Source organism: Syngnathus scovelli, chromosome 1 (genome assembly GCF_024217435.2).
Source record: "Syngnathus scovelli strain Florida chromosome 1, RoL_Ssco_1.2, whole genome shotgun sequence".
NCBI classification, from domain to species: Eukaryota; Metazoa; Chordata; class Actinopteri; order Syngnathiformes; family Syngnathidae; genus Syngnathus; species Syngnathus scovelli.
The window spans coordinates 221,697-238,656 of NC_090847.1; the positions used below are offsets into that span (position 1 = coordinate 221,697).

General features: G+C 49.3%; 1 protein-coding gene and 1 long non-coding RNA gene across 3 annotated transcripts; both read left to right on the forward strand.

Annotated features, from left to right (window-relative positions):
* The first annotated feature begins 821 nt into the window (after positions 1-821).
* Positions 822-2,214, forward strand: LOC125980558 (janus kinase and microtubule-interacting protein 3-like). Its single transcript, XM_049739856.2, has 2 exons — positions 822-1,303; positions 1,383-2,214. Exons 1-2 carry the CDS (start codon positions 1,076-1,078, stop codon positions 1,497-1,499), a joined length of 345 nt encoding a protein of 114 aa, XP_049595813.1. The 5' UTR covers positions 822-1,075; the 3' UTR covers positions 1,500-2,214.
* Positions 2,215-2,994: 780 nt separating this feature from the next.
* LOC125989905 (uncharacterized) lies at positions 2,995-9,905 on the forward strand. 2 transcript variants are annotated; one of them, XR_011087649.1, is made up of 5 exons: positions 2,995-3,136; positions 3,314-3,484; positions 3,630-3,707; positions 5,232-5,322; positions 9,743-9,905. It is a non-coding gene; the product is annotated as an uncharacterized lncRNA (long non-coding RNA). The 2 variants fall into 2 exon arrangements; XR_007488743.2 differs by lacking the exon at positions 9,743-9,905 and adding an exon at positions 9,505-9,537.
* Positions 9,906-16,960: the final 7,055 nt, after the last annotated feature.

Below are 16,960 nucleotides of genomic sequence, written 5' to 3' on the forward strand. Positions count from 1 at the left end.
AGCTGCTGCGTCAGAGCAATCAGCAGTTGGCCGAAAAGGTGACGGAAAGAAAGGCGCTGGGCGGAGTCGCTTGGCGTCACACCCGTCCGGAAGCCCCGCAGATGAGGTCTGACTGTCTTTTCAGGTCAGGCGGATGGAGGCGGAAGAAGCGCGTCTGAAAGAGCACATCCAGGATATCCGAGACCAAAACGAACTGCTTGAGTTCCGCATCCTGGAGCTGGAGGTGGGAAGACTCGCACAAGCGTTTTGAGGCCAGAGATGTGACGGACGGACGGACGGACGGACGGATGCATGCCTCTGCCTTTCAGGAGAGGGAGTGGCGCTCCCCCGTCTTGAAGTTTCTGCAAGTCCGTTTCCCAGACGGCCTCAGCCCTTTGCAGATCTACTGCGAGGCCGACGGCGTGAGCGTACGTAAGGCGTCCCTCGCAACCCTAACCTTAACCTGAGGTCCCAGAACACCTTACATTGCTCCTTGCGCCTTTCCCCAGGACATCGTCATCAGTGATCTGATGAAGAAGCTGGACATCCTGGGCGATAACGCCGTAAGTGTATGTCGAACTCCTTATGTTCGCACTCCACGAGACTCGGCGGCTCAAATGTGACTTTTGGAAGGCTTTGCGCTGAAAGAACCTTGTTGACGCTGTGCCTTTGGGCTCTTGCAGAATCTCACCAACGAGGAGCAGGTGGTCGTGATTCACGCCAGGACCCTTCCCACCCTAGCCGAGAAGGTAACGCGCACGTCCACGCACGCTCTCGCATTCTGCTTATGTGACAGCAGCCTTTCCTCAGTGGTTAGAATACATCAAAGTGACCAAGTCAGCACTTCAACAGAAGATGTTGGACATTGAAAGTGAGAAGGTAGACAGACACGCGACATCAGCCAAGGGGAACTCGGGGCAATGTGCCCCAACAATTCTGACCTTGAGCTGTGCTAGGATATGTTCTGCAACCAGAAGGGCTACCTGGATGAAGAGTTGGACTTCAGGAAGCGTTCCATGGACCAGGCTCATAAGGTAAGCCGCCCTCAAATCTCCCGCCGGACTACTGATGGACGAGGATTGCGGCCCAGAGGATCATGGAGCTGGAGGCCATGTTGTACGAGGCGCTACCGCAGCGGGACTGCCCCGCCACGGACGGCGAAAAAGCCAGCCACGCTGGCGTGAATGACGTGCTGACGGCGGATCAGAGACAAGAGCTTAGGAGCGCCGTGGACCAATGGAAGCGAGCCCTGATGTGGGAGTTGAGGGAGCGCGACGCTTGCATCCTCCAAGAGAGAATGGATCTGCTGCACAGCGCGCAACAGGTAAGGGCCCAAAGCCAGCCCGGCACTTACTTGCACGCTTACTGGCTTTTGAAGGCTACTTTCCATTTGTCCGTCCTAGAGGAACAAAGAGCTGAAAGAATTCATCGAAGCTCACAAGAGACAAATCAAACAATTGGAGGAGAAGTTTCTGTTTCTCTTTCTAGTCTTCTCCTTGGCCTTCATTCTGTGGCCCTAACACCAGCTGGTGAGTGAGCTCCAGCGGCACCGCACTCGACACCTCCGACACACTGCCAGCCGGTCTCAGACGTTGGCAGACGCTCCGATGCCGACGTATACCCCCCGCCACGGTGACAGAGGCACCGCGTCACACCGGCGCTCATCCAATCAGAAGGCAGGAAAGGCAAATTCACATGCAGGGCACTCTTGAACCAGAAGAGAGCGCCACAAAAAACGGTTGTTGCCCCAAACGCGCACTAAAAAGGGTCAGAATAACAAGAGTCCCACCGGCCAGCCGGGGCCACCCGTCCATCCATTTCTTCAGGGGGGGAAAAAATTGGAGTCACCGGTGAGTACATTTTGCATTTAGCTCTGCTTTTCTGCTTCTGTCTTCAAGTGTGTGGCATCCTGCGACCAAAGATTCAGCCAACCCCAAAGCGGTTGACCTCAACGTCCCACCACCATTCCTACCAGAGCAGGTGACGTGATGCTTTGGACATCCTTCCGTCTCAGATGCCCAAAAGTACTCTTTGCCACATCTGCGGCAATACGGTGTCTTTTCAAAGGTGCAAATAAATCCAGCGTGGGCGGAACACGCACGTCTTCGGTTTTTCCCGCTTTGTTTGTGTGACAGCTGTTGTGAAAATTTTACACAAATAAAGTTGTATAGTACAGGTTTGGCCAAGCCGCAACTCCCGAACCGCATGCGGCTCTTTTATGTTCATATCAACATTTGTGTGTGTGTGTGTAGGTGTGTGTGTGTGTGTGTGTGTGTGTGGGGGGGGGGGGGGTTGTGCGTGTTGGCTTCACTTGAGTTCAATTTAGTATTTTCGTCAAAAGCGCATGTGGTGAAATTCCACAAAGTAGGATGGGCAAACACATTCCAGTAAACTATTAGTGTCAATTGGGCTCTCGAAATGGCAGGGAAAAGATGCACAGCAAAACGAAAATATGTAGATGAACACAGGACGTTTTTATCAGAGTGGGAAAGTTTCTATTTTTTGTTGAACGTGATGGCAAACCATTCTGCCTGATACGTCAGACCTCAGCGCATTTCAAAGATTCAAATCTTCAGCGCCATGCACTTCAGCTCACTCCATGCTAACATTGATCAGGCGTCGAACCCGCAACATCATGCTTAAGAGGTGGACATGCTAACCAGTGCGCCATTATGTCAACGCATAACAACTGTAAGAACTTCCGCCGGAATTCAAATCCGCGGGGAGAGTTAACTTGTTTAAAAGGGAGTGGGCAGAAGAATTATTTAATTTATTTAAATCTATTTGGAGTGTGCGCCATTATGTCAATGCATAACAACTGTAAGTCTACTAAACAAAACAGCGGTTGCTATATGACGTCTGCCACGTCGTGGTCACGTGACGCGGACGTGACGTCGACGCCTACTTTACATCCCACCGATCACAGGACCCCTCGGCTGCATAACCGCGCCCCCTTCCCAACCAATCGGATTTGCTATACGCGAAAACGACGCCAATGGGCGGGCTCTTCCGCCAGAATTTAAATCCGTGGGCGTGGCTCGCAACAGGAAGTAGGAAAATGGCGATGTTGACAAAGACACAGCGGATGGTAACATACGACTAACGAGAGAAATATTTTTATTTTCTGCTTGCAACTGGACCGTCCAGAGCGTACACGGTAAGTACAACTCATCGTTTTTAAAAAGAAGTACTTTTGTTGCCCTGAAAAGCGAGTGAGTGTGGCGTTTGGGGGGAACGTCGAATTTCGACGATTCTTTCTGGTCAACGGTTGTAAATGATTGCGTTGATTAAAAAAGAAAACTTGATGTAACTCTACTTTTAACTGCCGTTTCAGATAAGCGGGTATTACGTCGCAGTCATGTGCCGCGGATATGACGTAATTGGCTGAACTTCCACCAAAATTCAAATCTGTTGGCGCGATGGCCGTGAGCCACTGAGCAACGACGAATATCAACAGAAATATCTTTATTTTCTGCTTGCAACTGGACCGTCTACAGCGTACACGGTAAGTAACACTCATTGTGTTTAAAGAGATTTACGTTTGTAATAGCAACGTGTAGCTGAGGCGCTAGCAGAAGTGTAGCCGCGTTGCGTTGTACGTGTGAATATTGGTCCAGGCGAAATGTTAATGTTTAATTTCATTCCTTTAGGTTCCACGGTGTTTGTTGGCTGCAAGTTTTCCACTGCAAGAAGAGGCTCGTATCATTGACCAGGAGCGAGCTACAACGGTTAGCCATAACATTTATGTTAAACACTTCCTATTTCATGTCTAACAGTACTTGATTTAACAAATAACCATAAATAAATACAGTGTGGGCACTGAAGTTAACATATGTGATTATACTGCCTAATCTGTCACCGAGTATATTGTTGCAAAGTAATATAAGATCCAAAGTTGTAATTCAGAATAGTTTTCAAAAGAAGGCCATTAGAATTATATACAAGTCTGATTACCCTGAACATAACAACAAGCTATTAATTAAATCACAAATTCTTCAATTCAAAGATTTGGTAGATTATCAGAATAATAATGTCTAACAGTAATTGATTTAACACATCACGATAAGTAGATTGAGTGTGGGCACTCTCAAGTTAACATATGTGATTATACTGCCTAATCTGTTACAGAGTATGTTGTTGCCAAGTAATGTAGAATAGATCCAAAGTAGTAATCCAGAATAGTTTTGAAAAGGCCATTAGAATAATAAACAAATCTGATTACCTTGAACATAATAGTTAAGTGTTGAATATGTCCTATGAAGTCAAAATTTGGCACCATCATGTGGTGAAATTTGGAATTGCATCACATCCAATTTTGCCTGGGAACAAACAGATTAAATAAATCTTAGACTTAAATAAGCCACTCCTTCTCAAACAAGTAAACTCTGCCCATTTTGCGCAGTAGATGGTCTGTTAATATCTAGTATTTATACAAAGTCATAATTTAAATTGCTTTTAACCTTCATTCATCGCTTCAACCAACATTACTCGCTCTTATTACCAACTTGTATCGATTTAACTGAGCGTTTAATACTTCCTATCAGGTCTCAAGTCAAGATTTGGCAAAATACAATTTCAGCAAATCCAATTTTGCCAGGCAACAAAAAGAGATTAAATAAACTAAATAAGTCTTCTTCCCATTAAATAAATCAGAAAAGTCTGTCTTGCAACCAGTCCTCTTCAAACAAGTAAAGTCTGCCCGTTTTGTGCCGTAGATTTTGTGTCTATGCCTAGTATTTATACAAAATCATAATTTAAACGACTTCATTCCTTCATTCACTTTGGAAATTTGGAATTGCAGCAAATCGAATTTTGCCAGGGAACAAAAATAGATCAATTAAACTAAATAAGTCTTCTTCCCATTAAATAAATTAAAAAAGTCTGTCTTGTAACCAGTCCTTTTCAAACAAGTAAAGTCTGCCCATTTTGTGCCGTAGATTTTGTGTTTATGCCTAGTATTTATACAAAATCATAATTTAAAGGATTTCATTCCTTCATTCACTTTGGAAATTTGGAATTGCAGCACGTCAAATTTTGCCTGGGAAGAAAAGTAGATTAAATAAATTTAATAAGTCTTACTACTTCCCAATAAATAAATTAAATACGTCTTACTTGTTCCCACTCCTTTTCAAAAAAGTAGTTTAAAACGAGGGCCCTTCACTCAACCTTTAACCTCAACACCGCACGTCACATTGTGTTGTATCTGTGAATGTTGGTTGTGGCCAAATGATAGTTTTCTTTCATTCGTTTAGGTTCCACGGTGTTTGTTGGCTATATGTTTTCCACTGTCAGAAGGATGAAAATACAAAGTACAACGCTTGGACGTGGGCGACGACGTCACCGGTGAGTCCTTCCTTCCTATTTATTTACCTTCTAGGTGCTAGGTGCCGCACTGAACAACATTATGCCGCACTGAACAACATTATGCCGCACTGAACAACACCATGCCGCACTGAACAACACCATGCCGCACTGAACAACATTATGCCGCACTGAACACCATGCCGCACTGAACAACACCATCCCGCACTGAACAACACCATCCCGCACTGAACAACACCATCCCGCACTGAACAACACCATGCCGCACTGAACAACACCATGCCGCACTGAACAACACCATGCCGCACTGAACAACACCATGCCGCACTGAACAACACCATGCCGCACTGAACAACACCATGCCGCACTGAACAACACCATGCCGCACTGAACAACACCATCCCGCACTGAACAACATTATGCCGCACTGAACAACATTATGCCGCACTGAACAACATTATGCCGCACTGAACAACATTATGCCGCACTGAACAACATTATGCCGCACTGAAAAACACCATGCCGCACTGAACAACACCATGCCGCACTGAACAACACCATGCCGCACTGAACAACACCATGCCGCACTGAACAACACCATGCCGCACTGAACAACACCATGCCGCACTGAACAACACCATGCCGCACTGAACAACACCATGCCGCACTGAACAACACCATGCCGCACTGAACAACACCATGCCGCACTGAAAAACACCATCCCACACTAAACAACACCATGCCGCACTGAACAACATTATGCCGCACTGAACAACATTATGCCGCACTGAACAACATTATGCCGCACTGAACAACATTATGCCGCACTGAACAACATTATGCCGCACTGAACAACATTATGCCGCACTGAACAACATTATGCCGCACTGAACAACACCATGTCGCACTGAACAACACCATGCCGCACTGAACAACACCATGCCGCACTGAACAACACCATCCCGCACTGAACAACACCATGCCGCACTGAACTACACCATGCCGCACTGAACAACACCATGCCGCACTGAACAACACCATGCCGCACTGAACAACACCATGCCGCACTGAACAACACCATGCCGCACTGAACAACACCATGCCGCACTGAACAACACCATGCCGCACTGAACCGCACTGAACAACACCATGCCGCACTGAACAACACCATGCTGCACTGAACAACACCATGCCGCACTGAACAACACCATGCCGCACTGAACAACACCATGCCGCACTGAACAACACCATGCAGCACTGAACAACACCATGCAGCACTGAACAACATTATACCGCACTGAACAACATTATGCCGCACTGAACAACATTATGCCGCACTGAACAACACCATGCCGCACTGAACAACATTATGCCGCACTGAACAACATTATGCCGCACTGAACAACACCATCCCGCACTGAACAACACCATCCCGCACTGAACAACACCATGCCGCACTGAACAACACCATGCCGCACTGAACAACACCATGCCGCACTGAACAACACCATGCCGCACTGAACAACACCATGCCGCACTGAACAACACCATGCCGCACTGAACAACACCATGCCGCACTGAACAACACCATGCCGCACTGAACAACACCATGCCGCACTGAACAACACCATCCCGCACTGAACAACATTATGCCGCACTGAACAACATTATGCCGCACTGAACAACATTATGCCGCACTGAACAACATTATGCCGCACTGAACAACATTATGCCGCACTGAACAACATTATGCCGCACTGAACAACATTATGCCGCACTGAACAACACCATGCCGCACTGAACAACATTATGCCGCACTGAACAACATTATGCCGCACTGAACAACACCATCCCGCACTGAACAACACCATCCCGCACTGAACAACACCATGCCGCACTGAACAACACCATGCCGCACTGAACAACACCATGCCGCACTGAACAACACCATGCCGCACTGAACAACACCATGCCGCACTGAACAACACCATGCCGCACTGAACAACACCATGCCGCACTGAACAACACCATGCCGCACTGAACAACACCATCCCGCACTGAACAACACCATGCCGCACTGAACAACATTATGCCGCACTGAACAACATTATGCCGCACTGAACAACATTATGCCGCACTGAACAACATTATGCCGCACTGAACAACACCATGCCGCACTGAACAACACCATGCCGCACTGAACAACACCATGCCGCACTGAACAACACCATGCCGCACTGAACAACACCATGCCGCACTGAACAACACCATGCCGCACTGAACAACACCATGCCGCACTGAACAACACCATGCCGCACTGAACAGCACCATGCCGCACTGAACAGCACCATGCCGCACTGAACAACACCATGCCGCACTGAACAACACCATGCCGCACTGAACAACACCATGCCGCACTGAACAACACCATGCCCCACTGAACAACATTACGCCGCACTGAACAACACCATGCCGCACTTAACAACACCATGCCGCACTGAACAACACCATGCCGCACTGAACAACACCATTCCGCACTGAACAACACCATGCTGCACTGAACAACACGACGCCGCACTGAACAACACGACGCCGCACTGAACAACACCATGCCGCACTGAACAACACCATGCCGCACTGAACAACACCATGCCGCACTGAACAACACCATGCCGCACTGAACAACACCATGCCGCACTGAACAACACCATGCCGCACTGAACAACACCATCCCGCACTAAACAACACCATGCCGCACTGAACAACACCATGCCGCACTGAACAACATTATGCCGCACTGAACAACATTATGCCGCACTGAACAACATCATGTCGCACTGAACAACACCATGCCGCACTGAACAACACCATGCCGCACTGAACAACACCATCCCGCACTGAACAACACCATGCCGCACTGAACTACACCATGCCGCACTGAACAACACCATGCCGCACTGAACTACACCATGCCGCACTGAACAACACCATGCCGCACTGAACAACACCATGCCGCACTGAACAACACCATGCCGCACTGAACAACACCATGCCGCACTGAACAACACCATGCCGCACTGAACAACACCATGCCGCACTGAACAACACCATGCCGCACTGAACAACACCATCCCGCACTGAACAACACCATCCCGCACTGAACAACACCATGCCGCACTGAACAACATTATGCCCCACTGAACAACAATATACCGCACTGAACAACATTATGCCGCACTGAACAACATTATGCCGCACTGAACAACACCATGCCGCACTGAACAACATTATGCCGCACTGAACAACATTATGCCGCACTGAACACCATGCCGCACTGAACAACACCATGCCGCACTGAACAACACCATGCCGCACTGAACAACACCATGCCGCACTGAACAACACCATGCCGCACTGAACAACACCATGCCGCACTGAACAACACCATGCCGCACTGAACAACACCATGCCGCACTGAACAACACCATGCCGCACTGAACAACACCATGCCGCACTGAACAACACCATCCCGCACTGAACAACATTATGCCGCACTGAACAACATTATGCCGCACTGAACAACATTATGCCGCACTGAACAACATCATGTCGCACTGAACAACACCATGCCGCACTGAACAACACCATGCCCCACTGAACAACATTACGCCGCACTGAACAATATTACGCCGCACTGAACAACACCATGCCGCACTGAACAACACCATGCCGCACTGAACAACACCATGCCGCACTGAACAACACCATCCCGCACTGAACAACACCATGCCGCACTGAACAACACCATGCCGCACTGAACAACACCATGCCGCACTTAACAACACCATGCCGCACTGAACAACACCATGCCGCACTGAACAACAACATGCCGCACTGAACAACAACATGCCGCACTGAACAACAACATGCCGCACTGAACAACACGACGCCGCACAGAACAACACGACGCCGCACAGAATAACGCAATACCGCACAGAACAACACCATGCCGCACAAACAGTTTTAGATAATATTACGTCGCAGTCATGCGACGCGGACATGACGTCAATAGGCGGAACTCATGGCAAAATTATAATCCGTGGGCGTGGCTTGCAACAGGAAGTAGGAAAGCGGCAATGCTGGCAAACAAGACACAGCGGTTAGTAACACGACGACTAACAAGACAAATATTTTTGTTTTCAGCTTGCAACTTGACCGTCTAGAGCGTACAAGGTAATTACAACTCATTGTTTTGAAAAATATGTTTTTTTGTTGGCCTGAAAAGCGAGGCAGTGTGGCATTTGGGAGGAACGTCGAACTCGGCGTCTGCTTCCAGCCACAGACGCCAAATTTCGACGATTATTTCGACTGGTCAACGTTTGTAAATTATTGCGTTGATTAAAAACTTTATTTAACTCTACTCTTAACTTTGCCGTTTCAGATATGCGGGTATTACACCGCGGAAATGACGTCAATAGGCTGAACTCTGGCCAAAATTCAAATCTGTGGGCGCAATGGCCTTGAGCGAGACAACGGATACAAACACGACGATTATCAACAGAAATATCTTTATTTTCTGCTTGCAAGTGGACCGTCTAGAGCGTACACGGTAAGTACAACTCATTGTGTTTTAAAAGATTTATGTTTGTGTAGTTTGCGTTGCGTTGTATCTGTGAATGTTGGTTGAGGCTAAATGTTAATGTTTAATTTCCTTCCTTTAGGTTCCACGGTGTTTGTTGGCTGTATGTTTTCCACTGCAAGAAGAGGCTCGTATCATTGACCAGCAGGAGCTACAATGGTGAGTACCCCTTTCGTCGTCCATTTATGTTAAACACTTCCTGTTTCATGTCTAACAGTACTCGATTTAACAAATAACCATAAATAAATACAGTGTGGGCAGTCAAGTTAACATATGTGATTATCCTGCCTAATATGTTTATCACAAATATGTCACTAATATGTTTATTTGTTTATCACAACACCTTTGGACCTTCAGCAATCGATTATTTCCCTTCATCTACATAGAGACAGAACGATGGTGTCTTAAACATCTCATTCATTTCACCAAATAACTTCACGCAGGTGGATAACGGCCGTCTCGGTCACGCTATGTTGCGTGATGCAGTTTTGAAGAACCAAATGCATTTATTCAATGAATAAGTCAAGCTAGATCTATGTTTATGATGTTGTACGTTACGGTACCGATTGAAGTTGAGTCCGAAGCCAGTGGAAAACAGCGCTGCGTTTGTGCTCTCCAGGTACAAATGTTGTGATCTCTGACTGACGACCGGGCGAGACTCGAGTAAGAGATGTCCAAACGAGCTCCGGCAGGGCGGGTCAAGGCGGAGCGAACGGACGCCTTTCAGGCCGCCAATGACGAGCTGAGAGCCAAACTGATGGACGTCCAGTTAGAACTTCAGCAGGAGAAGAACAAGGTGAAAACCTCAACAGACAGACACTGCCTTCCTCCCTGCCTGCTTCCCTGCCTGCCTCCCTGCCTGCCTCCCTGCCTGCCTGCCTCCCTGCTTGCCTCCCTCCCGGCCTCCCTCCCTCCCTCCCTCCCTCCCTCCCTCCCAGTTTCCCCGATGTAGATTTGACATGCGTGTGCCATGACTGTGTCAGCCTACGTCAACAAATGCACCGAGGACGTCAGCACCACTAAGAATATCATCACCCGGGGCAACCAACGACCCTGGATGACTGAGGAGGTACGTCAAACGCTACGAGCGCGGAACTCTGCCTTCAAGTCTGGCGACAAGGAGACACTGAGGACAGCGAGAGCCAACTTGAACCGTGCCATCAGGGTAGCGAAGCGAGACCACAGTCGAAAAATTCAGGATCGTTTCCACGACGCCAACAACACCAGGAGTATGTGGCAAGGCATACGGGCGATTACAGACTACAACTCACCCTCCCCCCCCGGTGGGTGAAGTTGATGCTGACTTTCTAAATGGTCTAAATAACTTCTTTGGGAGGTTCGAGGCACTAAACGGCACTCCAGCAGTTAAAACTGTCCCCCATCAGGAAGAGGAGGTACTCTGCCTTGACTCCGCCGATGTGTTGAAGACCCTGAGGAGAGTCAACCCCCGTAAGGCCCCTGGCCCCGACAACATTCCTGGGCGTGTGTTCAGGGAATGTGCAAGTCAGCTGGCTGGGGTCATCACAGACATTTTTAACACCTCGCTGGGCCAAGCCACAGTGCCAGCGTGCTTTAAGACTGCCTCCATCATTCCGGTGCCGAAGAAACCTCAAATCACCTCATTTAATGATTACCGGCCTGTTGCACTGACTCCGGTCATGATGAAGTGCTTCGAACGGCTGCTTAAAGATCACATCGTTTCCAGACTCCCCCCATTATTTGACCCGTTCCAGTTTGCCGACCGGCAAAACCGCTCCACTCAGGACGCCATCTCCTCCGTTCTTCACCTGAGCCTGGCTCACCTGGAGGAGAAGAACACCCATGTTCGGATGCTGTTCCTGGACTTCAGCTCAGCGTTTAACACCATCATCCCACAGCATCTAGTAGGAAAATTGGAACACCTGGGCTTCAACACCCCCCTTCGCAACTGGCTGCTAGACTTCCTCACCAACAGACCTCAGTCAGTCCGGGTCGGACAGAACACCTCTGATGTCATCACCCTCAGCACAGGCTCCCCTCAGGGCTGCGTCCTGAGCCCCCTGCTGTTCACCCTGATGACACACGACTGCGTCCCCAGGTTCACCACCAATCACATCGTGAAGTTCGCAGACGACACAACGGCGGTGGGGCTCATCAGAGACAACAACGACCTGGACTACAGAGAGGAGGTGGAGCAGCTGGTGGGCTGGTGCAGAGACAACAGCCTGATCCTGAATGTGGAGAAGATGAAGGAGATCATCGTCGACTTCAGGAAAAACCAGCCTCACCACGCTCCACTGATCATCAACAGCTCAGCTGTGGAGGTGGTCAGCAGCACCAAATTCCTGGGGGTCCACATCACAGAAGACCTCACCTGGACTATGAACACTACGGCACTGATCAAGAGGGCACAGAAGCGCTTGTACTTCCTGCGGAGGATGAGGAGAGCCCACCTGCCCCCACCCATCATGAGGACGTTCTACAGGAGCACCATAGAGAGCATTCTGACAAGCTGACTCTCTGTGTGGTGTGGAGGCTGCACCGCCTCCGATTGGAAGAACGTGAGGAGAGTGGTGAGGACAGCAGAGAGGATCATAGGGGCTCCTCTTCCCTCCATTCAGGACATTTCATCTCAGCGCTGCATGTCCGGTGCCCGTAACATCAACAATGACCCATCACACCCCCACCATGGACTGTTCTCCCTGCTGCCCTCTGGGAAGAGGTTTCGCACAATCCGCTGCAGGTCCACCAGGTTCTGCAACAGCTTTTTCCCTGCTGTCATCAGACTGTTGAACATTAGAACTGTTGAGCTCTAAACTGAACTCTGCATCACACATTCACAGAACTGTACTTTATGACACTACGGACCTCTATCTTGCACTATCTCGCACTACCAACTTTACTGAACTTGTGTAAACCCTTTAAATAGAAGTTTAATACATGGTTTAGCATTCCTCTGCACACTCTTGAATACTGTTTTGCCTACTTGCACTATTGCATAATTAGCACTGCTGCACTTTATACTTATTTGTAATATATATATATATACAGTATATGTATATATATATTTTCATAGGATATGTTACTTCTATTCAACTGCAATATCACTACTTTGTTGTAAGCCGTGTGCAACGAAATTTCGTTTTGTATGCACCATGTGCAGACAAGATGACAATAAAGTTTGTCTAAGTCATGTCAGGTCAGCTGTCTGGAGAGAGAGAGAAGTCAGGACCTGCGGGCGGAGCACCACCGTGCCACCGCCGCCATGACGGAACTCAAAAGCAAACTCCATGAGGAGAAGCAGAAAGAGTTAGCCGTTACCAGGGAAACATTACTGCGGCAGCATGAAATGGAGCTGATGAGAGTGATCAAAATCAAAGATGGAGAGATCCAGCGACTGAATGCCTTGGTCCTCAGCCTGAGGGACGGCTCCATGGACAAGGTGATCCGCTCAATCCGTGTCTGACTATCCGCACGCCACGTCGGGCTCCGATGCGGCCGCTACCGTATTGTGTAGCTTGTCCTCAGTAAGCGTCGCGGCGCTCCGTTGCGGTCTCAACGGCCCGATGTGGCGCAATGTCTGCTCAGGTGAGGAGCGGGGGCGCTTTGCTGGCGGAAGTGGAGGAGACGCGGCGGTGTCGGGAGACCGAGCGGTGTCGCCTCCACCAGGAGCGCGGAAGAAGCCCTGGCAGCGGCCCAGCAGGCCTGGCAGTCCCGAGCGGCCGAGCTCCGATCGGCTCATCACCAGCATCGGGAGGAGCTGAGCCGAACCAAGAGAGACTGCGAGAGGGAGATCCGCCGACTGGTAGGACTGATCAGATGCGCGGTGCGTGGCTATGTTCCCAATTTCGTTGTATACCTGCAGTGCAATGACACCTAAGGCATTCTATTCTATTCTATTTCACAAGAAGAAAACGTCCGGTTGCTCGCTTCGCTTTTGTCACAGCAATGGTGTTCTAGTCGATTCAAGATAAAAATTGGCCGGTTGCTCTCTTTGTTTTTGTCACAATTCTGGCAAATAAGTTTGCCCGCCTGCCTGAGCGCTCCCCGTTTGTACATCCAGATGGATGAGATCAAGCTGAAAGACAGAGCGGTTAGTGTTTTGGATAAATCCCTGGGGCCGGCCACGTCCACCGCCTTCAGCTGCAGACTCAGGCTGCCGAGCAGCAGATCGCTGCCCTGAGGGATTCCCAAAGGGCGGGCCTAAACTACCCTGGAAGTGGGGTCAACGGCGCTACTAGCAATCCTCTTCATAGCGTAAGCCACCTCATCACACACTTGCAGTACGCATGACTTAGTTCGTTGCTGGAGGAAGGTAGCACAAAAACAGTTTTGAACTTTGAACGAGTGGTTGTGTGTGTGTGTTGCGGGGCGTTTTCAGTCTCAGGAGGATCGGGACACGCGAAGGTTTCATCTGAAAATCGCTGAGCTCAGCGCAGTCATCAGGAAACTGGAGGATCGAAACGCCCTGCTTTCTGAAGAGCGCAATGAACTGGTAATTTATTGACGGCACGCTTGAAGGTTTGCGCTACGTTTGATGCGCGCCATCCAGCGAGGCACCCATTGCGCTTGCTTATTAGTTGAGCGGCGCGGCGAGTCGGTTGCCTGGTAGATGTCTTTTATTGGGAGCCAAAGCCACGATTCCGTTCAAACCGATGCAAAAGGAATGGATACGTTCTGGCCCGCGTGTTGTGCGTCTTTCGCATCCCGCACTTCATGCTTGCAGCTTAAGCGACTGAGAGAAACAGAAAGCCAGTTTCTGCCACTCCTGTACAAAAACAAACGCCTGAGCAGGAAGAATGAAGAACTCTCACTGGTGCTGTGTCGCCTTGAAAACAAAGTGCGCTTTGTCACCCAGGAGAACGAGGAGATGGCAAGCTTGGTAAGTCGACGCGGACAACGGCGGCGTGCCAACAGAGTCCACTGCATTTGTGTTCCACAGAGAAGGCCTAGTTCGCTCAATGACCTGGAGCGCGGTTGCGGCCAGCAGGACGGTGAAATGGAGTTCCTTCAAGTTGTGGAGCAGCGGCACATCATCGACGACTTGTCCAAGGTCTTCAGGCAGGTGACTCGGTGCACGTACGGCAGCGCCGCGCTCGCTCGCTGTCGCCAGGAAACCTTTTCCGTCCAAAGCTTGGCCGGCGGCCGCCATCCAAAAAATTGGCCCCTTAAACTCCGACCTTTCAAGCAGGAGCATTGTGCGCACGCGTTTGAACACGCTTTAGACTTGTTTTGCCGTTTTCAGCAGCTCAAAGCTCCCGTTTTGTCAGCGCCTTTGCCACTCGCTGTGCGCTGAAAACGACGGACTCGCCCGGCTGCTCAGCCCGTCAACCATGAGCCGCGAGCGCGACGTCATTGTCCGTAGGCAGCTAGTGGCAAAATGCACCCTGTTAGAGTTGCGCTCGCTCCAACTTATTTTGCAAGAACCACACGGGAGACAAGTAAGTTCTTTTGGACACCTGCAGGTGGAGAGTCCATCCGTTGTACGAATGAAGTCTGACTCTCGGCTCCCGCACGAGCATTTTTATTAAGAGAAACAGGGTGGGTGTAAGAGTGGATTGAATAGAGAAAGCCCTTGACCTCTAGTCAAAACATAGCAAGGGATGTTTTACGACTTTGTGTAGGAAGGGATAAGCGATAGGGATAAATAAGGGATAAATAATATTATTTATTACAGGTTGCAGTCAAAGTCAAAGCAACATAATCATACGATAAAGATAATCTGGAAAACCCTGACACACCCTGTAGTTGTCACTTTTGGAAAAGACGAGCGTCCCTCCAATCATCGCCGGTGACGGGTTTTTCAGGCTCTGGAGACAGGAGCTCATGTCAGAAATGTCATCGTGAGTCGCGTTTGTTTCTGCGCCGGAGCCGTTCGTTCCCTTTGCATCCAAAGAATCTCAAAGGCGGATTATTTGTGTCGACAGGAGAGAGATTTGCTGCTACGATACCGACGTCGAGAATCTCTGAGGAGGAACAAAGCGTGAGGTCCTGCAAGGTGAGTCTGTTTGTTTGCGGCTGCTTGGTGTTGCGCAAGATGAAATGGCCTTTTTCTCGCTATCGTTCCTCTCGTCGATTCATCGTGAGGTGTCGCTTCAGTTTGTTCAGAGAGATGTTTGCTTCCGCGCCCGCAGGTCATCGAAACATTTTACGGCTACGACGAAGACGTGTTGGTGGACTCGGACGGATCGTCCTTGTCTTTTCACACCGACAGAACCCCCGACACGGAACCCGAAGAGGTAGCCCGCCATTTCTGCCAGCGTATTGGCGCCAAACATTCCTCTTCAGCCTGGAATCGGACTCGTCTTTGCGTCGCGGGTGCTTTGTCGCCAGTCTGACTGATTCTGGTACTAGTGCTGTGTTGCATTGGTGTGTGCATGAGGAGGCGGAGCTTCGCTACCGCCAGCTGACGCAAGAATATCAAGCGCTGCAACGAGCCTACGCTCTGCTAGCCCAGACCAGCGGAGGGGACTACGACGCCGAGAAGGAGATCAAGGTGGCGCCCCTTCCCGCAACCCCCGGCCGGGTCGCAGCCTCCCCGTTCTCACCCAGCCTCGGGTGTTCTCTGGTCTGAAAGGAGGAGGAGGAGCCTCCCTCCTCCTCCTTTCAGACCAGAGAAAAGCTGATGGTAGTGTCAAACGCACCTCTTTCAATAATCACTCTTCCCTTAAATATCTACGAAAGTTATTTAATTCTCTAACATGTTCGGAGTTACTTTTTACGCGGCCCGTCAAAAGGGGAAACGGGCCTGCGCCCTTCAAATAATTAAATTACTTTCAGTTCTACACCAAACCGATAATCCGATTCAAACACTTCCGTTAATTTATTCAGACGAAGCAAACTTTCAAACGGATTGAAATTCACTCGTGTCTCAAATAACTACGAAAGTTATTCAATTCTCTAAAATTGTCTGATGTTACTTTTATTTATTACGGTCCTATGTTATACCATAATAACCCCCCGCACATTAATCAAATTGTCAAATCAACCCCGAACCATCGATTGTACATTCAGTACAAATCAGCGCACAACAAAGTAGAT